The sequence below is a fragment of the Cetorhinus maximus genome, chromosome 10 (assembly GCF_964194155.1).
Source record: "Cetorhinus maximus chromosome 10, sCetMax3.hap1.1, whole genome shotgun sequence".
Classification (NCBI taxonomy): domain Eukaryota; kingdom Metazoa; phylum Chordata; class Chondrichthyes; order Lamniformes; family Cetorhinidae; genus Cetorhinus; species Cetorhinus maximus.
The window spans coordinates 133,749,362-133,771,711 of NC_135888.1; the positions used below are offsets into that span (position 1 = coordinate 133,749,362).

General features: G+C 46.4%; 1 protein-coding gene across 1 annotated transcript in view; it reads right to left on the reverse strand.

Moving 5' to 3' along the window:
* apbb3 (amyloid beta (A4) precursor protein-binding, family B, member 3) overlaps positions 1 to 22,350 on the reverse strand; it is a 73,187-nt gene that overhangs the window by 45,044 nt on the left and 5,793 nt on the right. The window contains exons 2-7 of the mRNA XM_078549764.1: positions 18,549 to 18,687; positions 17,254 to 17,453; positions 16,371 to 16,462; positions 11,916 to 11,973; positions 7,968 to 8,114; positions 1,832 to 1,959 (exon numbers count right to left, since the gene is read on the reverse strand). Of these exons, the coding sequence (XP_078405890.1) occupies positions 1,832 to 1,959; positions 7,968 to 8,114; positions 11,916 to 11,973; positions 16,371 to 16,462; positions 17,254 to 17,453; positions 18,549 to 18,687 (764 nt within the window). The remainder of the gene's footprint in view (positions 1 to 1,831; positions 1,960 to 7,967; positions 8,115 to 11,915; positions 11,974 to 16,370; positions 16,463 to 17,253; positions 17,454 to 18,548; positions 18,688 to 22,350) is intronic.

Below are 22,350 nucleotides of genomic sequence, written 5' to 3' on the forward strand. Positions count from 1 at the left end.
ACCAGGTTGATATTTGGGCAAAAAGAGTTAAATTGCACAGACTGGGCTTGTATTCCCTTGAGTATGAAATATTAAGGTACAAAAGATCTAATTAAAGATTTTATAGGGTAAATAGAGAGAAACTATTTCCTCTGTTGGCTGGTGGGGGGAATCCAGAGTAGATTCCAACCTTAAAATTAGAGAGAACAACTTTAAAATTAGAACCAGGTCATCCAGTGGTAACCAGGTCATCCAGTGGTAGCCAGGAAGCACTTTTCCACACAAAGGGAAATGGAAGTCTGGAACTCTATCCCCCAAATCGAGCTGTTGAAGCTGGGGGTTAATTGGCAATTTAAAAATGCGATTGATAGATTTTTCTTGGGTCTGGGTATTGAAGGTTACGAAGTCAAGCCAAGTAGGTGGAGTTAAGATACAGATCAGCCAATGTTCTCTTTAAAATATACGGCCATTCTTTCCCACGCAGGCTCCCTCTAAATTATTTTTTGCACGGCCACACACCTTCCTGACAATTGTTCAGTGAAATGTGGTGGTCAGTGACGACCTCACTGAATGGGATATCAGACTTGAGGGTTGACTGGCCTCCTCCTGTTCCCATGTTCCTTTGTGTTTATAACTAATACCCAGTGGAAGCCACAAGGTGATGAACATCCCTGAGCTCGTCAACATCAACCCACCAAACACATTCGACCAGCGTTTCTTTAAGTGCTCTCCATGATCTCATATTCGAGGTTGGGCAAAAACTTTGCAGAGATCCCATATTGGCAGCCGAAAGGATTATTTGTCCCACCTTCCCCACTGGAGATACCAACATTCCACCCCACATACTCCATTCACAATAGTAAACAAATGATTCATCCTCCAAGCAGATATCACCCCCCCTCCCTGCTCACCTAGCTAATTCCTTGCTGGGATTATGGTTCCCTGAGCACCCACTGTCCTCTAGGTCTGTTGATGCAAATGGGCCGTTCATGCATGGAATCGTGAAGGCTGTTCGACTGTGGAAGAGAAATCTCATCGCAGCCTCAAATCTTGGCGCTATGCAACCCCCACAGAGGGTGATTTTCTTTTTCCCTCCTCCAGCCCAGAGGCACTGAGGTAAATTGTAGGTTGGCCTCTGTTGTCACCCTGGCACAGATTGGGGCTGTAACCCACCAATCCACATAGTTTGGGTTCAACACGGAGCAGTGCCTTAACCCACTGAGCCTGGGGGTTGGGGGGGTGGGGGGGGTAGGAATTACACCATGATACCTAAGTGCAGGAATAGCTCTTGGGATTGCAAAGAAGTTCACATACTCGTGACGATATAAAATGTGCAACCTTCTCGGCAATTCACCAAGCACATTGCTCATTGGCATTCTTTATAAAGTGGCATGGTTCATGATGGCAGTTTCTGCTTGTTGGCATTTCTTACAGATTAACAACCATCTAGAAGAAGAGGTGTATCATTGCCAGCAGAGAAATTCTCCCAGTTACTCCGGGCAGTTCACTGAAGCTCAGAAATTGCTTCAGCCGATAGGGCGATGAGTTCAGGGTCCAAATGTTCAGCCTTAATTCAATTGTAAACTCTGCCCCCTGCACTTGTCAGGTTGAAGCTAACTGAACTGGTTGAGGATGTGGATCAAATTCTGGTCAGTTTTGTTTGCTATTGAAGTAAATTTATCAAAATTTTACTCGAAAACAAATGTCCTCAAATCCCAAGACAGAACAAAAAGGGAAAATGGATATTAATCCCTTAGAAACAGATTTTCAATCTGGAATATCAGCCCTGTCCATTCAGCAGAGCGTCTTACTTCCTCGGAGAATGTAAAGGCATTGAGAGCCCTAAACTCACCTGCCGTTGTTACAACCAACTCCCCACACTCGAATGTTGATAATTGGTTGAGAATGAATCAAACTGTGATCTACAGGATCCACCAGGCTCAGGGTGTCCTTCCTAAGAACCATCACCATATCCTGACCCTGCAGGGAGAACATCAAAAGTGTCAATGATTAGCAAAGGCCATTCAACTAAACAGGCTTGTCCAACAAGCTTCCCATTGGTCCCAGTCCGACATCCTGCTGTACCCATCCCGACATCCCACTGTACCCACCCGACATCACACTGTACCCATCCCGGCATCCCGCTGTACCCAACCCGACATCCCGCTGTACCCAACCCGACATCCCGCTGTACCCAACCCGACATCCCGCTGTACCCAACCCGACATCCCGCTGTACCCAACCCGACATCCCGCTGTACCCAACCCGACATCCCGCTGTACCCAACCCGACATCCCGCTGTACCCAACCCGACATCCCGCTGTACCCATCCCGACATCCCGCTGTACCCATCCCGACATCCCGCTGTACCCATCCCGACATCCCGCTGTACCCAACCCGACATCCCGCTGTACCCAACCCGACATCCCGCTGTACCCAACCCGACATCCCGCTGTACCCAACCCGACATCCCGCTGTACCCAACCCGACATCCCGCTGTACCCAACCCGACATCCCGCTGTACCCAACCCGACATCCCGCTGTACCCAACCCGACATCCCGCTGTACCCAACCCGACATCCCGCTGTACCCAACCCGACATCCCGCTGTACCCAACCCGACATCCCGCTGTACCCAATCCGACATCCCGCTGTACCCAATCCGACATCCCGCTGTACCCAATCCGACATCCCGCTGTACCCAATCCGACATCGCGCTGTACCCAATCCGACATCGCACTGTACCCAACCCGACATCCCACTGTACCCAAACCGACATCCCACTGTACCCATCCCGACATCACACTGTACCCATCCCGACATCACACTGTACCCATCCCGACATCACACTGTACCCATCCCAACATCACACTGTACCCATCCCGACATCCCACTGTACTCAGTCCAACATCTCAGCTACCCAACTCTCTTATTGTTTTGAAATTAAAGAGCCAGGAACCTCCAAGCATATTGCCTAGAATTACATATCCCACACCAGTGTATATGCCCCATTCTAGCCTTCTCCCACACACTTCATCTGACATTCCTTTCACCCTCATGTTCTTATCTAACTTGCCATTAAATGCATCAACTACTCCTTGTGGTAGCATGTTCCACATTCTAGAGAAGGTTCCCCTGAATTCTCCAGGATGTTTATTCGTCACTATCCTAGTTTAGATGTTCCCCACAAGCAGAGACATCTTCCTGATGTCTGCTCTTATCAAAACTTATCATAATTTTCACGTTACCCCTTAGCCTTCTCTTGGATAAAAAAATGAATCTCAGCCTGAACAATCTTTCCTCAGTTCTGCTATCATCCCTGTAAACCTTCTTTCTACCTTCTCCAGTGCCTCTGTCTCCTTTCAGAGGTCAGAGCCATGCACTCCCAATGTGGTTCCACACCCTTTAAGGAAAGGGGTCTTCTTAAGATTTATTTTCAATTTATTTTTCAGCGATTTCAATCAAAGTGGATAGAGATCACTTTGTCCAGCTCCTTCTGACCCTTAACCAAGGTCAATAGTGACCTGGCAACAAATGGCTTTTTTATATTAACTCACAGCTTCAAAATCCTGAATCGGCTGAATCAATGACCTGAAGCATTCAGTCTGTCTCTGCCTCCCCAGATATACCCAGTCTTTCCAGCGTTTTCTACCTTTCTTTAACCTTTTCTTCAAAGAAATTTTTACATCGCACTCTGTCCAACAACCAAATAATTGCTTAAAAAAATATTTATTGGAATGTGGGCATCACTGGCAAGGCTGGCATTTATTGCCCCATCCCTTGTTGCCCTGAGGAGGTGGTACTGGTGGGCCCTTTGTAGCAGGTTTTTAAACAACTGAGTGACTTGTTCGGCCACTTCAGAGGGCAGTGAAGAGTCAACCACATTGGTGTGGTACTACAGGTCAGGACCAGTGTTCACAGGTATGTTAATTATATTGTTGTGATTAAGTGTTTAGCCACCCAGTGCAGTGGGTGGGGTAGGTGGGCAAATCGGAGAATCTCCTCGTGGGTCTGCTCATGGTCATGGCCAAGGTGGTTCAGGCAGCAGGCAGTTGAGGGGGAAAAATCAGATGGGCAAAGGTAGCATAGATGAAGAGTTCGTAGAGTGTTTTCAGGATAGTTTTTAGAACTGGAGCCAACCAGAGAGCAGGCCCTACTAGACCTGTTATTGAGCAACGAGATCGGATTAACTGATAACCTCCTAGTGAAGGCGCCCCTAGGTAGCAGCGATCATAATGCCCAGGATTTTGCCCTCATCGGGCAGGCTCAGCGAGGGCGAGCAGGAGCGGTCAGGAAGCCGCCCGCATTCGGGCCGTGATTTCACGCTGGCGGGGGTCAATTTAGGCCCGTCCAGCGTGAAATGTGAGCTGCAATGCTCAGCGCTGCCTGTGTGCGGGGGGGTGGGGGGGAGATGAGTGGGGAACTTTGCGCCTGCGCGCGGAGGAAAAGTTCCCCAAGGCACAGAGCTGCCTCAGGGAGCTGAAGATTTTAAAAATGAAAAATAAAGACTTTTAAAATGTTTTAAAAAATATGTCCCCTCAGGTGGTTATGTCACATGAGCAAAGACATGCTGTTAATGAAATTTAAAAATTTTAATTTAATTTTTATTTGCTGTTGGAAACTTCATCCCGCCCGTGGATGAGGTTTCCTAAAAAAAATCCAAAGGCTCCTTGACCTTTTTGCCTGCCCACCAACTGTAAGGTTGGACGGGTAGCAAAAGATTTCATTTAATTGGTACTTAAAAGGCCTTAATAGGCCGGTTAATTGTCAGCCGGCATGCTGCCAACTCACGCACACGCCCGGCAACCGAAATATCGCGTGTCATTTTACACTCAGGCGCCCGCCCAACAAGCAAAAAACTCTGACTAATATGATTAAATTTCAGATTCAATTTTAGGGAGAAACGAGCACATCAAAGACTAGTATTTTAAGCTTAAATAAGGGCATGAAAGCAGAGCTAGCTAAAGTGAACTGGCAAATGAGGTTAAGGGATATGTCAATAGAAGTTCAGTGGCAGACATTTAAAGGGATATTTCAGAATACACAGAATAGATACATTCCAATAAGGAAGAAAAGTTCCAAGGGGAGGGCCCACCGTCCGTGATTAACTAAAAAAGTTAAAGACAGTATCAAACTTAAAGAAAAAGCATATAATGACGCAAAGGCGGGTGGCAGGTCAGAACGTTGGAAAGAATATAAAGAACAGCAAAGAATGTCAAAAAGGTTAATGAGGGAAAAATTAAGAGTATGAGAGAAAGTAAAAAAAGAATAGTAAGAGTTTCTATAGATATTTAAATAAGAAAAGTTAACAAAGTGAGTGTTGGTCCCATAGAGAGTGCATCTGGGGAACTGAAACTGGAAAGTAAGGAGATGGCGGATGAATTAAACAGGTATCTTGCTTTGGTCTTCACTATAGGGGACACAAGTAACAACCCGGAAATAGCTGTACATCAGGAAATGGAAGAGAGCAAGTAACTCGGGAAAATTACATTCACCAGGGAAGTGGTACTGAGCAAATCGTTGGGGCTGCGGGGCTGACAAATCCCCAGGTCCAGATGGACTTCACCCTAAGGTCTTGAAAAAAGTGGCTAGTGAGAGAGTTGATGCACTGGTTTCAATTTTCCAAAATTCCCTAGATTCAGGGAAGGTTCCATTAGATTGGAAAATAGCAAATATAACTCCTTTATTCAAAAAGGGAGGGAGACAGAAAGCAGGAAACTATAGGCCAATTAGCCTAACATCTGTCAAAGGGAAAATATTAGAAGCTATTATTAACGATGTTATAACAGGGCACTAAGAAAAATTCAAGGCAACCCGGCAGAGTCAACATGGTTTTGTGAAAGGAAAACCGTATTTAACCAATTTATTGAAGTTCTTTGAAGGAGTCACATGTGCTGTGGATAAAGGGGAACTGGTGGATGTCCTTAGATTTCCAGAAGGCATTTGATAAGGTGCCACATCAAAGGTTATTGTGGAAAATAAAAGCTCATGGTGTAGGGGGTAACATATTGGCATGGATAGAAGATTGGCTAGCTAACAGGAAGCAGAGAGTTGGCATAAAGGGTCTGTTTCTAGTTGACAGGATGTGACGAGTGGTGTGCCACAGGGATCAGTGCTGGGCCCTCAACTTTTTACAATTTATATAAATGACTTGGATGAAGGGAACCGAAGGAATGGTGGCTAAATTTGCTGACGACACAAAGATAGGTAGGAAAGTAAATTGTGAAGAGGATGGATGAAGGCTACTAAGCGACATAGATAGGTTAAGTGAGTGGGCAAAGATCTGGCAAATGGAGTATAATGTGGGCAAATGTGAAATCATTCATTTTGGCAGGAAGAATAAAAAAGAAGCTTATTATCTAAATGGTGAGAGATTACAGGACTGAGATTCAGAAGGATCTGGGTGTTCTAGTGCATGAATAATGCAAGGTTAGTATGCAGGTACAGCGGGTAATTAGGAAAGATAATAAAATGTTATCATATATTATGAGGGGAATTGATTACAAAAGTGAGGAGGTTATGCTTCAGTTGTACAGGGCATAGGTGACACTACATCTGGAGTATTATGTACAGTACTGGTCTCCTTACTCAAAGAAAGATGTAAATGCGTTAGAAGCAGTTTAGAGAAGGTTTACTCAACTAATACCAGGAATGGGCAGGTTGTCTTATGAGGAAAGGCTGTACAGTTTAGGCTTGTATCCACTGGAATTTAGAAGAGTAAGAGGTGACTTAATTGAAATCTTTAAAATCCTGAGGGGTCTTAACAGGGTGGATGTGGAGAGGGCGTTTCCTCTTCTGGGAGAATCTAGAACTAGATGTCACTGTTTAAAAATAAGGGGTCACTCATTTAAGACAGAGATGAGGAGAATTTTTTTCTCTCAGAGGGTTGTGAGTCTTTGGATCTCTCTTCCTCAAAAGGCAGAGGAAGCAGAGCCTTTTGAATATTTTTAAGGCAGAGCTAGATTAATTTATTCTTGATTAACAAGGGGGGTGAAAGGTTACCGGGGGTCAGCAGGAATGTGGGGTTGAAGTTACGTTCAGATCACCCATGATCTTATTGAATGGCGGGGCAGGCTCGAGGGGCCGAGTGGCCTCCTCCTGCTCCTAATTCGTACATTCGTATTAGACCTGAGTGTCTGCCCCTATTCCACGGTTACATTCGCGCCCAGGTGTCTCTGCCATGCGGTGTCCACTGCCATGCTGAGGCCTTCTGTGGCTGGTGGGCACCACAGGGACTGGAGAACATCATTAGCCCCCAGTTTAATTTCATTAGATAAGCTTCCTTTAAAGTTTTGTCTTTTATTACAGTGTCCATTTAAGGGGCTGTTAGTTTGTTTATTAGTTAATTTGTTTACTTTCTGGGGATTTTTTAAAAAAAGCAAATAAAAAAAAGAAACTGAATTACCTGGAAAAACTCAGCAGGTCTGGCAGCATCGGTGGAGAAGAAAAGAGCTGACGTTTCGAGTCCTCATGACCCTTCCAGCATCCGCAGTAGCTTTTAGCTTTTTGTTTTTAAAAAACAGAGACTGTTGGGACACTGTTGGCAGATAGGAAGCTGACATGTGTAATGCTGCATTCCGTGAATAAACCCATTACCAAGAAAAGTATTAGTGTTTCATACTTCACCAACTGGCTTAGGTTCAGATTAACATCAAGCTGGGGATGACAACAATCGGACGGCTTTTAACTCCCAGCATTCTGAACTCAAATCTGGAACCTTCCACAGTGGGATTTGAAATCACATTCTTTGGGTTATTACCCCAAGATTGTGGATTTAGTAACCACTATACTACCTCACCAGTAAAGCACAGTAGGTTAGGGACTGGTTGTGTGCAGTTTCATCACAATACTTCAAGGCTCTGAATGTACCTGGGGCTCGAGCCCATTCCAGTTTAACACAACTTCTATGAGAGACTATGTGAAAAGTGTACGCTGATGCTATTGCCATGGGGAGTGGCATTGCGGGGTGAAGTCAGTGAGTAAACGCACCTCTCCCCAAGCTAGCCCACTCTGTCCTCCCTCAGATTTACTGTAGGAGAGCTGTTGGATGCAGTTGTTCACGGCAATGCTGCTTTTCCCCGGAGTCAGGTCCTCTTCTGGTATCTCCACCCAACCCAGGGACCTCACTGCGAAGCACTGCACAGAGGATAAAACAGAGGAGACCAACGTTAGGTTAGACAGAAGACCATGCTTGCATTCTACCAGTGGGCCAGGAAGGGACAGGGATTGTATCAATTCGCCTCAATGTGCAAAGGGACAGCTCCAAGAGGAATTGTGGTGACATGGTAGTCTATCTGAGGGGGATGCTGATGTGGGTTTTATTTTAAATGATTGCTGATGTCAGGGTTACAGGTTTGTAGGCAAATTGTCCAACAGTGTCCAGGGCCAAAATCTCCACAGGCCTTGACATTCGGGATTCTTTAAGGTATCACCCTGGTTAACTCTCCCCTCTGAGTCACGGGATTGTGGGTTCAAGACTCCACTCTAGTTACTTGACCACAAAATCTGGGTCGACACTCCAGGGCAGCACTGAGGGAGTGCTGAATTGTCAGAGATGCCGTCTTTCAGGTGAGACATTAAACCGAGGCCCCCGTCCACCCTCTCAGGTGGGCATAACAGATCCCGTGGCACTATTTCGAAAAAGAGCAGGAGAGTTCTCCCTGGGCCAATAGTTGTCCCTTAACCAGCATCACAAAAAGCAGATTGCCTGACCAGTATCTCATTGCTGTTTGTGGGATCTTGCTGTTTGCAAATTTGCTGCTACATTTCCCCACTTTGCAACAATGACACCTCAGACAAGACACTCTTACAAGAGCTTCCCTGACTACAGAAGGCAGCAGAATGCCATCACAACAGACTTTAACTTGAACTTTATCTGTCAAATTTATCAAACTAGAAGAGAAAAAGTGAGCAGAAACAATGATGACTGTTAGATATTAAGGAAATATTACACTTTTTCAAAATTCAATCGAGGGATGTGGGTGTCACTGGCTAGGCCAGCATTTATTGTCCATCCCCAATTGCCCTTGTTTGGAGGGCATTTAAGAGTCAACCACATTGCTGTGGGTCTGGAGTCAAGTGTGGGCCAGACCAGGTAAGGATGGCGGATTTCCTTCCCTAAAGGGCATTAGTGAACCAGATGGGATCTTATGACAATCGGCAATGGTTTCCTGGTCGCCATCAGACTTCTAATTCCAGATTTTTTTTATTGAATTCAAATTTCACCATCTGCCCAGAACATTACCCCGGGTCTCTGGGATACTAGTCAGCGACAATACCACTACGCCACTGCCTTCCCAAATTCCTTAAGGTAACAGGAATTAGCAAATGTCACGATAAATCAAATTCCATTTCATTTACCACACAGCGACAGGTCATTCAGCCTCACTGCTCCATAATAGACTTTATGCTCCACTCAAGCCTGTAACGTCAGTAAATTACATTAACGTACACTGTCTATATCCTGGTGTTCCTCTCACCAGCTACAGAACTAAATATATCTCTCTAAAACTTTCAGGCAGATTCTCTGACACAGTACCATAGAACGATGGTAGAGCAGAAGGAGGACATTCAGCCCATCATGTACATGCCAGCTCTCCGCAGGAGCAACTCAGCTTGTCCCACTCCCCCACCTTTTCCCTGTAGCCCTGAAAATCTTTTCTCTTCAGAGAATTATTCGCTTCCCTTTTGAAAGCCATAATTGAAACTGCCTCCTCCACACTCTCAGGCAGCGCATTCCAAATCCTAACCACTCGCTGCGTTAAAAAATATTTTTCCTCATGCCGCCATTGGTTCTTTGGCCAATCAGCTAAAATCAGTGCCCTCTGGTTCTTGGCCCTTCCACTATTGGGAATAATTTCTCCCTATCTACTCTGTCCAGACCCCTAATGATTTTGAACATCTCTATCAAATCTCCCCTCAGCCTTCTCTCGGGAGAACAACCCCAGCTTTGCCAATCTATCCACGTAACTCAAGCCCTTCAACTCTGGAACGATTTTCCTAGATTTACTTTCCAACCTGAACCTTACAGGCTGAGAAATACTTTCTAAAGAACAAACTAGGCCCAAGCAAGTTTAAATAACTCCCACAAAAGAATCGGCCGATCAAGTATATATTTGAACCAATCCCTTAAGAGGTTTGTATTTAAATTTAATGTCTTGGCCTTCAGAACATGGTAACAGGAGTAGGCCATTCAGCCCCTCGAGTCTGTTCATGGTTGATCTGTAGTTTAACTGTTATCCATCTGCCTTGGTTCCACAGAATATTGCATACAGCTTTGGTCTTCTTACCTAAGGAAGAATTTATTTGCCTTGCTGGATGTGCAACAAAGGTTCACCAGCCTGATTCCTGGGATGGCGGGATTGTCCTATGAGGAGAGATTGAAGAGACTGGGCCGATACTCTCTAGTGATTAGAAGAATGAGAGGTGATCTCACTGAAACATACAAAATTCTTACAGGGCCCAACAGGTAGATGCAGAAAGGATGTTTCCCCTGGGTGGGAGGGGCGGGGGGTCTAAAACCAGGGGGCACAGTCTCAGAATAAGGGGCAGATCCAGGACTGAGATGAGGAGAAATTTCTTCACTCAGAGGGTGGTGAATCTTTGGAATTCTCTGCCCCAGAGGGCTTCAGAGGCTCAGTCATTAAGTATTTTCAAGACAGAGATCAATAGTTTTCTAGTCTGTAAAGACATCAAGGGATAGGGGGTGGAGTGGGGTGCAGGAAAATGGCATTGAGGTAGAAGATCAACCATGATCTAATTGAATGATGGAGCAGGCTCAAGGGGCTGAATGGCCTACTCCTGCTCCTACTTTCTGTGTTCCCATATCCCTTAATACCCTTACCTAACAAACATCTATCACTCTCAGTTTTGGCACTTTGAATTGACCCCCAGCCTCAACAGCTTTTTGGGGAACGAGTTCCAGATTTCCACTACTGTTTGCATGAAGAGGTGCTTTCTGCCTTTGCCTTCCCCCGAACGGCCTAGCCCTAATTTTAAGGTTTTGCATCTCCCCCCCTGCCATTCTGGGCATCACCCCCTCCAAAGGAATTAGTCTTCACCCATCCTATAAAACTCTTCAACAAAAACAGAATTACCTGGAAAAACTCAGCAGGTCTGGCAGCATCTGAAGTTCTGCTGAAGGGTCATGAGGACTCTTCTCCGCCGATGCTGCCAGACCTGCTGAGTTTTTCCAGGTAATTCTGTTTTTGTTTTGGATTTCCAGCATCTGCAGTAGTTTTTTGTTTTTATCTCTATAAAACTTTTCAATCATCTTAAACAGTTCAATTAAATCATCCACCGATCTTCTATATTCAAGGGAATATAAGTCTAGTCTGTGCAACCTATTCTCATAATTTAACCCTTTTAGCCCTGGTATCATTCTGGTAAATCTGTGCTGTATATTCTCCAAGGCCAATTTAACCTTCCCGACTTACAGTGCCCAGAACTGAATGCAGGTACTCTCAGTGAGCTCTTCCCAGGGTTTTGTGGAACTGTAACATAACTTCCACACACTTGTATCCCAGTCCCAGTGTGAAAAAAGCCTTTGGGCCCCTAGTTTAGAAATTTAACTAATAAAACACACTGCAGCGTTCTCCTTTCTGTCAGTGAAAGCTATGTTTTAACCCCTTGTATACTGCGACAGATAGAATGATGCCAATAGCATGTTATATATCAGATGACAAAGAAGGATATGCAAACATGTTTTCGGGTGTTTTTAACACAAGGGACAGTACCTCCAGAATCCAGCGTTTCGAAAGGAAGGTGCCTCTTTTTGCTCACTGTCAGTCTGGTGATGGTGAATACCGATCGCATGATAATTCTTTGGGAGATCTGGGTCAAGTTGTTATCCGATGTGTAAATGATTAATTGCACGGGATATGGTTACACTTTGGAGGGTTCCCCAAATGCAGAATAGGAGCTAGAAACTTGCTGTACCTTTGAATCTGGGTCGCTGTTGAGCTGGAGGCTGCTGTCTTGCCACGGGAGTTCACTCCTGCAAAACAGGAAAGTATTTCTGAGGAGTGAATCATTGGAACTGAGGAATCAACGATAAAGATTGAACCTGCATTTCCATAGCGCCCCTCACAATCTCAGGACATCCCAAACGTTTCACAGGTTATGATGTACTTTTTTTCTTAAAAGAAAGAAAGACTTGTATTTATATAGTGCTTTTTAGGACCACTCGATAACTCGAAATGCTTTACAGATACAGCCAATGAAATACTTCGGAAGTGTAGTCACTGTTGTAAAGCGGGAAATGTGTCAGCCAATTTGTGCACAGCAAGCTCCCACTAACAGCAATGCGATAATGATCAGATTATCTGTGTTTTTGCGATGTTGACTGAGGGATTAATATTGACCTAGGACACTGGGGAGAACTGTCTTGCTCTTCTTTGAGAAAGGTGCATCTTTTATGTCCACCCGCAACAGGGCCTCGGTTTAACATCTCATCCGAAAGTCAGCAGCTCCAACTATGCAGCACTCCCTCGGTGTCAGCTTGGAATAGCTGCTCGAATCTCATGAACCCACAGCCTTATGTCTCACAGGTGAGGTCACTACCCACTCCTGGCACACGTACACAATAAGATGATTTCATTGTTCCCTTTACTGGAGGGAATGTTAGTGTTGTGATAATACTGCGGGGGCTCATTCGCTGAATTTGCAATGCCAACATGAGCCTTGCCTATTGGCCGTGCCCATCAGAGAGTCACTGGGCTCTGAGGAACAGCTGGGGAACCCAGAGTTCAAACAAATGGCCTGGCTCCCCCATTTACTGAGACCAACACCCTTAACCCACCAGCACGTTAGTAGGACCATGCAGCACTTTGCACGTGGGAACAGCCCATTTTTTTTTAATTTGTTCGCGGGATGTGGGCATCGCTGCCTAGGGCAGCATTTATTGCCCATCCCTAATTGTTCAGAGGGCAATTAAGAGTCAACCACATTGCTGTGAGTCTGGAGTTACAAGTAGGCCCAGACCAGGTAAGGGTGGCAGATTTCCTTCCCTAAAGGACATTAGCAAACCAGATGGGTTTTGCCTGTTCCTTCATTGGTTTAGATCATGGCCTTAACTCCATCTACCTCCCCTGATTCTGTATCCATTAATACCCTGGCCCAACAAAAAAAAAACCTATCAATCTCACTTTGGAAATTTTCCATTCAGCAGCTTTTTTGGAGGGGGTGGTAGAGTTCTGGGTTTCCACTACCCTTTGCCTGAAGAAGTGCTTCCTGCCATTACCCCTGACTGGCCTACCTCTAATTTTAAGGTTATGTCCCTAAACTCTGGACTTTCGCCCACCAGAGGAAATAGTTCCTCTCTATCCATCCAATCAAATATTTTAATCCTCTGAAACAGCTCACATAGGTCACCCCTTAATCTTTTATACTCGAGGGAATACAAGCCTAGTCAATGCAACCTATCCTCATAATTTGATCCTTCTAGCTGCCTTGGGATGCAGCAATGGAGACACAGCAGTGTTGGCACGGAATACGCCAGTTACAAGTCTAGGATGCTGCTATCTCCTAGACAACCGGTTTCCCATGCTTTCAAGTTGCTGCACTGTGTCCCTGAGACAATCATTGTTTCCTCAGCAATAAAACTGTGCAAAGCTCCAGAAATAGATCGATTATTGTTATATTATCCATATACTATAAAATAAACACTAGAAACACAATTTTACACAAAAATTCAAATGTAACTCTTTTAGATTGTGTTTGATTTTCCTTTTTTCTTCCAATTCTTTGTCCTATTCTTAAGATTTTACCTTTAACTTCACACCCTTTCATTTTTCATGTAGCCCCTCCCCCACCCCGACTCTGACAGGTAGCCCCTCCCCTATCCTTCCAGCAGTCCCGCCCCCAATCCAACTCTGCAGGTAGCAGCCACCCTCCCCCAACTCCTCCACATAGCCCCTGCCCTATTCCAATTCCTCCTGGTAGCCCATCCCCCACCCCAACTCCTCCACGTAGCTCCTCCCCCATCCCGACTCCTTCAGGCAGCCCCTCCCAGACACCGACTCCTCTGGGTAGCCCCACCCACATCCCGACTCCTCCAGGTAGCCCCTCTCCCCAACCCCAAGTCCTACAGGTAGCTCCTCCCCCACCCTGACTCCTCCAGGTAGCCCCTCTCCTCAACCCCAAGTCCTACAGGTAGCTCCTCCCCCACCCTGACTCCTCCAGGTAGACCCTCTCCTCAACCCCAAGTCCTACAGGTAGCTCCTCCCCCACCCTGACTCCTCCAGGTAGACCCTCTCCTCAACCCCAAGTCCTACAGGTAGCTCCTCCCCCACCCTGACTCCTCCAGGCAGCTCCTCCCACACCCCGAACACCAATAGGTAGTCCCTCTCCCCCACAGTGATATATTTCCAAGTCAGGATGGTGAGTGACTTGGAGAGGAACTTCCAGGTGGATGAAAGGGGGTGAAAAAGAGAATTAATGAGAGATGAGAATGGAGTGGATAAACATAATTGGGACTATTTGCTTCCATGGTGGTTAAACACAGACATGGACTAGATGGATCGAATGGTTCGAAGTAACTACAATTGCCTCGAATAAGAGGTTTGCAGATGATATGAAAATTTGCTGTGTGATGGATAGTGAGGAAGAAAGCGATGGACTGCAGGAAGATATCGATGGAGTGATCAGCTGGACAGAAAAGTGGCAAATGCAATTCAACCCTGAAAAGTGTGATGCATTGGGAAAGACAAACAAGACAGGGGAATACAAAATGGGAGGATACTGAGGGGTGTAGAGGAGGAGAAGGACCTTGGAGTGCATGTCCATAGGTCCCTGAAGATAGCAGGACAGGCAGATAAGGTGGTTAAGAAGGCATACGGGATACTGTCCTTTATTAGCTCAAACCCAGAGTATGAGGGCAATGAGGTTCTGGTAAAACTTCACAAAACAGCAATTAAGCCACAGCTAGAGTAACGTGTTCAGTCCTGGTTACCACATTACAGGAAGGATGTGCCCACACTTGAGCAGATTTACAAAAAAGTTGCCAGGAGTGGAGAATTTTAGCAATGAGGAAAGATTGGATAGGCTGTCACCCGCCCTATCACAGGCCTTTCCTTTAGTTATAGTTCCCACTCTCCCCTCCCCCTCCGCCTCCGCACTTTCACTTGCTCAAAACCTATGATCTTGTAACCTTTCCCAGCTCTGATGAAAGGTCATTAACCTGAAAGATTTAAATCTGTTTCTCTCTGCACACATGCTGCCCGACCTGCTGAACATTTCCAGCATTTTCTATTTTTATTTCCAGCGTTCATAGTGTTTTGCATTTTTTTAAAATTTTGGATATTTGTTGGGGGATGTTTTCTTTGAAATAAGGAGGTTGAGGGGAGATGTATTTGAGATATATAATATTTACGAGGGGCCTGGAGAGATTGGATAAGAGGGACTTATTTCCATTAAGGCAGAGAGGTCAATAAGCGGGGGACATAGATTTAAAGTAATTGGTGGAAAGCTTAGAGGGAACTGAGGAGAAAGTGTTTCCCCCAGAGGGGAGGGGGTGGAACCTCATCATCGTTAACAAGTACTTGGTACACACATTTTAAAAATTTATTCTTTCATGTGTGTGGGCATCGCTGGCAAGGCCAGCATTTGTTGCCCATCCCTAATTGCCCTTGAACTGAGTTTGCTGGACCATTTCAGAGGACAGTTAAGAGTCAACCACATTGCTGTGGGTCTGGAGTCACATGTAGGCCAGACCAGATAAGGCTGGCAGGTTTCCTTCCCCAAAGGACATTGGTGAATGAGGTGGGTTTTTATTACAATTGGCAATGGTTTCATTGTCACTATTACTGAAACCAGCTTTTCAATTCTAGATTTATGAATTGAATTTAAATTCTACAAGCTGCCCCGGTGGGAGTTAAACACTTGCCCTCAGAACATTAGTCTGGGCCTCTGGATTACCAGTCCAATGACATTACCGCTATGCCTCCATCTCCCCCCACTTGAGATGATGTAACCTACAAGGTTACAGACTGGAAACTGCAGGGATTAGATGGGATAGCTCTTTCTCATTTACATGGGCATGATGGACTCAGTGGCCTCCTTCTGTGCCAGAAATTATCCATGTTTCTATATTTCAGTGAAAGGTCTGGCCTTCTACCATTGAATTTCCATTACCCACATGCTTTGCCTCAATGTAGATCACCCACCAATGCAACAGACTTGGTGTTTCAGTCCGTGATGCATTGTTAAAGCTGCCTGATATATTTGACATGTTTACAGGGGACATACTGATCCATTTTGGCAGTTCATTTAATTTAATTCAGGGCAGAGCTATTGAAGGGGCCTCACACTGCTCTGTCACTAAGCGCAGCTGGAATATCAGTTCATTAACACCCCGATCCACAGCCTGAGGAGATTGGGATTGCGCTGTCTTACCTCAGATTTATCGATGAAGAAGCTGGCATTTTGCTCTTGAACTTCCCTCCTCCAGACACACGATTCACTGCAGCAGCACTTGGGACAACAGCCTGAGACAGTCAGAAACAGGGGGAGATTACACTCAGAAACACTGACATAACACTCACACATTCCCATAAGCTAACAGAAACTACCTCACACCATTCACAAAGACAATGATCGAAAGGTTAATTAGACTGTCACACTAACACAGAAAAATTCACATTTACACTCACATTCACTCACTCACATACACACACTTGCATACACACAGACTCACTCAAGCCTGCTCACACATACTCAGTCACACTGACAGACAGTTACTGACACCGATGCACACACATGCACACGCACACTGACTTGTGCATGTACACACAGTGGCACGTACACTCACTCACACATAAACACACACACTAGTGCACATATTCACTCATTGGCATGCACACTCACTCACACATGAACACACACTGGTGCACACACTCACTCACACTGGCACACACACAGGTGCACACACTCACACACATGAACACACACTGGTGCACACACTCACACTGACATGCACACTCAAACATGAACACACACTGGCGACCACACTCAGACACACTGAGGCAAACACACTCACACATGAACACACACACACTGGCACACAAACTCAGGCACACTGGTGCACACATGCACTCACACATGAACACGTACTCACTCGCACTGTAAATGCACACATACACTCACACTGGAACACACACTTAATGGCGCACACACTCACTCAAACTGCACACACATCAGCACACACCCCGACGACTAAAATGTGCTTCTTGCTCCAAAATGGCTCCATAGCTCCTTTGACCTTCCCACTCGCTCTCACCTTGTGCTCTAGGGTTGGTGACAGGGCTGTTGACAGTTTCTCGGAGCCCAGGCTGATATCCGAGGTGCACGCCGGGTGCTGCCATTGGGTAGTGCCAGTCGGTACATGCCAATAGTACGTTCCACTCGTGTCCTGGATTGTTCTCCACCCCGGGGGGAGGTCTGGGTCTATCTCCAGTGATTGATCATTCCAGAGATTGTCTGTAAATGCACCATTGAAACAAAGTCACGAATTTTGTGATCTGGAACACACTGCCAGAAAGGGCAGCGGAAGCAGAAGGGAATTGGATAAATTTTCAGGGCAATGAGGAAGGAGCAGGAGAATAGATCGAACTGACTGGATGAGTGCAGCTCCAACTACATGCAAAAAGCTCGACAGCATCCAGAACAAAGCAGTCCGCTTGATCATCACTTCATCCACCTCCTTAAACATTCACTCCCTCTACCATCGACGCACAGTAGCAGCAGTGTATACCAGCTACAAGATGCACTGCAGGAACTCACCAAGCCTCCTTCAACAGCATCTTCCAAACTCGCAACCTCTACCATCTAGAAGGACAAGGGCAGAAGATACACGGAAACACCACCACCTGCAAGTTCCACTCCAAGTCAATCATCATCCTGACTTGGAAATATGTCTCCGTTCCTTCACTGTCGCTGGTTCAAAACCCTGGAACTCTCCCCCTTAACAGCACTGCGGGTGTACCTACACCACACAGGCCGCAACGGTTCAAGAGCCCACCACTACCTTCTCAAGGGCAATTAGGGATGGGCTCACATTCCATGAACCAGCAAAAAAACATGAGCTGGATTTTATGCTCCCCTCACCAGCGACTTGAAGGAGATGGGGGCTCATAAAATCTAGCAGGTGGCCTTCCCTTCCACCCCTGACCTGTCCGAAATTTTATAGGGGACGGGTTGGGGGTTTGGGATGGGAGGGCCATTGGGCAGCTCACCCACCCTGAGCCTATTGAGGCCATTAAGTGACCAATTAATAGCCACTTAAGGGCCTCATCCCACCACCACCAGTATTTTACCCACAGCGGGAGAAGTAGGCCCACACCACGCCGAAACCCCGGCTGATTTAGTTGCGTGGCTGGTGTTGAGCAAGGGATGAGGGTGGGGATGGGACCTTCTTTGCGGGTCCATGGGAGGCACTCTCCCCACAAGGTCGTCCTCCCCTTTAACCCTCTTTCCCAGCCTCTTGAATACAGATCCCCCCCCACCCCCCCCCACCCCTCTCGCAGCAGCCCCTTGCTGAGACGCCCCAACCCCGGACTTACCTGGCCTCCTCACCTTGGCGGGACTGCCTGTAGTTCTGGCAGTGGCCACTCTCCTGGCTGGCGCTGCTGGGAATACAGAGCTGCCGCCTATATGGTTGGCGGTAGCTCTCTAAGGCGGGACTTCCTCCCGAGAAAGGAGTGGAAATCTCATCCTAGAGCAACCAACACTACTCCCAGACCAGGGCATCCCATAAAATCCAGCCCAAGGTAACTGGCAAAAAAATCATGGGAGAAATGAGGAGAATTGTTTCATGCAACAAGCTATTATGATCTGCAGTGTACTGTTTGAACGAGCATGGAAACAGATTCAATCACATCTTTTTTTAATTCTTTCATGGGATGTAGGCATCGCTGGCAAGGCCAACATATGATGTCTAATTGCCCTTGAACTGAGTGGTTTGCTTGGACATCCCAGAGAGCAGCCAATCCCACCATGTCCCCCTTAAGAATCTTTCAAAAGAAAATTAGATAAATATTTGAAGCAGATTTTTGTGGGGAAAGAGGTGGGGGTTGGGTGGGGTGGGGAGGTTAGTGAGATTAATTGAATAACTCTTTCAAAAGACCCAGCACACTCATGATGGGCTGAATGGCCTCCGTCTGTGCTGTGTCGTTGTACCCTGCCATTCATGAAATTGGGACAACTGCCACCAGCTAAATGTGACCCAAACGCGACCAGATCAACGGTTTCTATGGCAACACAATCAGCTCATGAGTGCAGCCAACACAAAGCATACATGTAAGCCAGCCAGCAACTCAGCAACGTGATCCAGCCAGTGAGTATCCAGAGAGCCAGTGTAACCCAGCAACAATACCCAGCCAATGAGTATCCGGAGAGCCAGTGTAACCCAGCAACATAACCCAGCCAATGAGTATCCGGAGAGCCAGTGTAACCCAGCAACATAACCCAGCCAATGAGTATCCGGAGAGCCAGTGTAACCCAGCAACATAACCCAGCCAATGAGTATCCAGAGAGCCAGTGTAACCCATTGGGACCATACAGTGTGAGAAGCCCCTATTGTGGCCGACGGGTAAAACATCGCTTTACCCACCACTGCACTTTGTGCAAATCTGGGACATTTCTGCCCTTAATTCCAGATTTTTATTGAACTCAAATTTCACTATCTGCTGTGGTGGGATTTGAACCCAGGTGTCCAGAGTATTATCTTAGATTACTAGTCTTGTAACAATATGACTATGCCACCACCTCCCCTCCGCTATTTATGATTAATAAGCCATTCTGCATCACTGATGGAAGATGAAGGAGTGGATTAATGACTGGGGGCTGAGTCTTGTCCCGTGAGGTCTTCCCAACGTGTCATCAGCTGCAACGTTTTAACTGCTCGAGCCCCAGGAATACAACAATAACTTGCACTTATGTAGCAACTGTAATATAGTTAAAAACATCCAAAGTTGCTTCGCAGGAGCAATTATCAAACAAAGTTTGACACTGAACAACATAAGGACATATTTGGGAAACACGCTAAGCGCCACATTTAAAGTACAGCTGCACACACACCTCTCAGCCCAGGGCTGCTGCAAATCAGACAGGGCATCGAAAGGCAAGACGACTGAAGGTTTAGTGGCGCATCCCTCGAGCGCCTTTTGGATGCCATAGAGGCCTGTCGTGATGTTCTCTATCCACGCTCTGGCCACAGGAGGGGCAGCAACATTACCACCCCGGCTTGTTAGGCGATGGTAGCAAGGATCAGTGCCAATGCACAGGAGAGGTTGGCATCCAATGCAGATAGAGGATGAATGATCTCATCCATGCCGCCAGTGTAAGGCTACCATCTCATCACTCTAAACTCACAATCAAGCTCATCACACATTCACTGGCATCTCACTCACTGCCAGCTCAAGGAACATCACCACTCACTCTCTCACACATGCCTTCACATTTCCATCTGGCCTCATTTCCTCTGGAGACTGCCTCCTCAGCACTCAGCATATTGAGGCCACTTGCACAGATCAACCTGTGACCCCACACACACACCCTGGGATACTCCCCTTCCCCAATAATGCCCTCGCCCTGAAGCCTCTTCCCTTGCCTGAGGCCACTTCTCCCCCTTCCCCAAGCAAGCCCTAGCCTTGCAGCTGTACAAAGCCACCCCTGCCTTATGGCTGGTCGGGTAGGTAGAGACCTGTCTATGAGCCTCTGTGGAAGTGATGTGGTGCTGCCTGCGAAGCCTGGTGGTGATGACTTTGCGTACTGTCCGAAGCAAGGTCGGCATCAAACCTCAAAGTCTCGAACGAAGGGGGGGCTCACCAGGTGCACGTCGCTTATGAGCAGTTGTGAAACACGTGGGCGGGCAATGACCCTGACAATCCAGCGTGGTGGGTGGGGAATGAGTCCGTTGGGCTGGCCTTATAATGATAAGCAGATATATTACAATGAAGCTCCCGACGTCCGATGGCAGGAAACGCGGCCTGCCATTGATGGGCTGAGCGGACAATCACAAACTGGTTACACAACATTGCGAAACTGATTTTTGGCCTTCTGGCCATATTGCCCGCTCACCCGATACCAGTGGGCACAGAAAGTTGCGCCCTAAAAGTCTGATGAAACCATTGCCAATTGTCGTAATAACCCATTTGGTTCACTAATGTCCTTTAGGGAAGGAAATCTGCCATCCTTACCTGGTCTGGCCTACATGTGACTCCAGACCTACAGCAATGTGGTTCACTCTTAAATGCCCCCTGAACAGGGATGGGCAATAAATGCTGGCTTAGCCAGCGACTCCCACATCCCATGAACGAATGATAAAATAATTAGCAACACTCGGATTGTCCAGTTTGCTGCGGTTGACTTAGGTTGACTAGGTCAACTTCCATCTCCAGGCTGGAGCCACTAAGGCAATCTCACTTCACTAAAAGGACATATGGTGACTTCAAGCTGTAAGTTTCAAAAGAGGGTAAAATCAATGAGGGAGGTGGAGAAAATTTTAAAAAGTATGTTACTCTTTTTGTAACTTGGCACAGCCTCAACAACACTCAAGAAGCCCAACATAATCCAGGAAGAAAGCAGGCTGCTTGTTTACTGTCCTATTCACCACCTTAAACATTCACTCCCTCCACAGAGTGGCAGTGGTGTGTACCATCTACAAGATTCACTGCAGCAACTCGTCAAGAGTCCTTCGACAGCCCCTTCCAAACTCGCGACCCCTGCCACCTAGAAGGACATGAACTGCTGAGCTATGGGAACATCACCACCTACAGGTTCTCCCGTCCGAATCACACACACCATCCCGGCTTGAAAATATGTTCACTGGTCTTTCATCGTTGCTAGGTCAAAATCCTGGAACTCCCTCCTGTGGATTTACCCACAACAGTTCAAGAAGACGGCTCACCACCACCTTCTCGGGGAGCCACTTGTGAATGGGGAACAAATGCCAGCCTGTCAGCAACATCCACATCCCAAATTGTTTCAAAGCTATTGTGTGAAGAGCACAGTTGGAAACAGTGACATCTTGTGATTGGGAAATAGCCACGTTATTGATTATAACTATTCAGGTGAGGATGATATTTTGGTACACAGGCTATAAATGTACAGTATATACTGCAATGGAACAAGGTGATCTCAGACTGAGGCCTGACTGAGAATGTGTGGCGTGCCAAGTCATTCTAGAACCCATTGCCTTCGATTACAGTCATACCAAATAGGATACAGTAGTGATGGTCACGGGACAATATCAACTCTGATGGCCAACGAGAGTGACTGGAAGACTTTAATGGATTTATAACGGGACACAGTATGCATGTTGCTACCAATGTCATGACTTTCAAACACCCGCCAAGAGATTTAAAAACTTATAAGT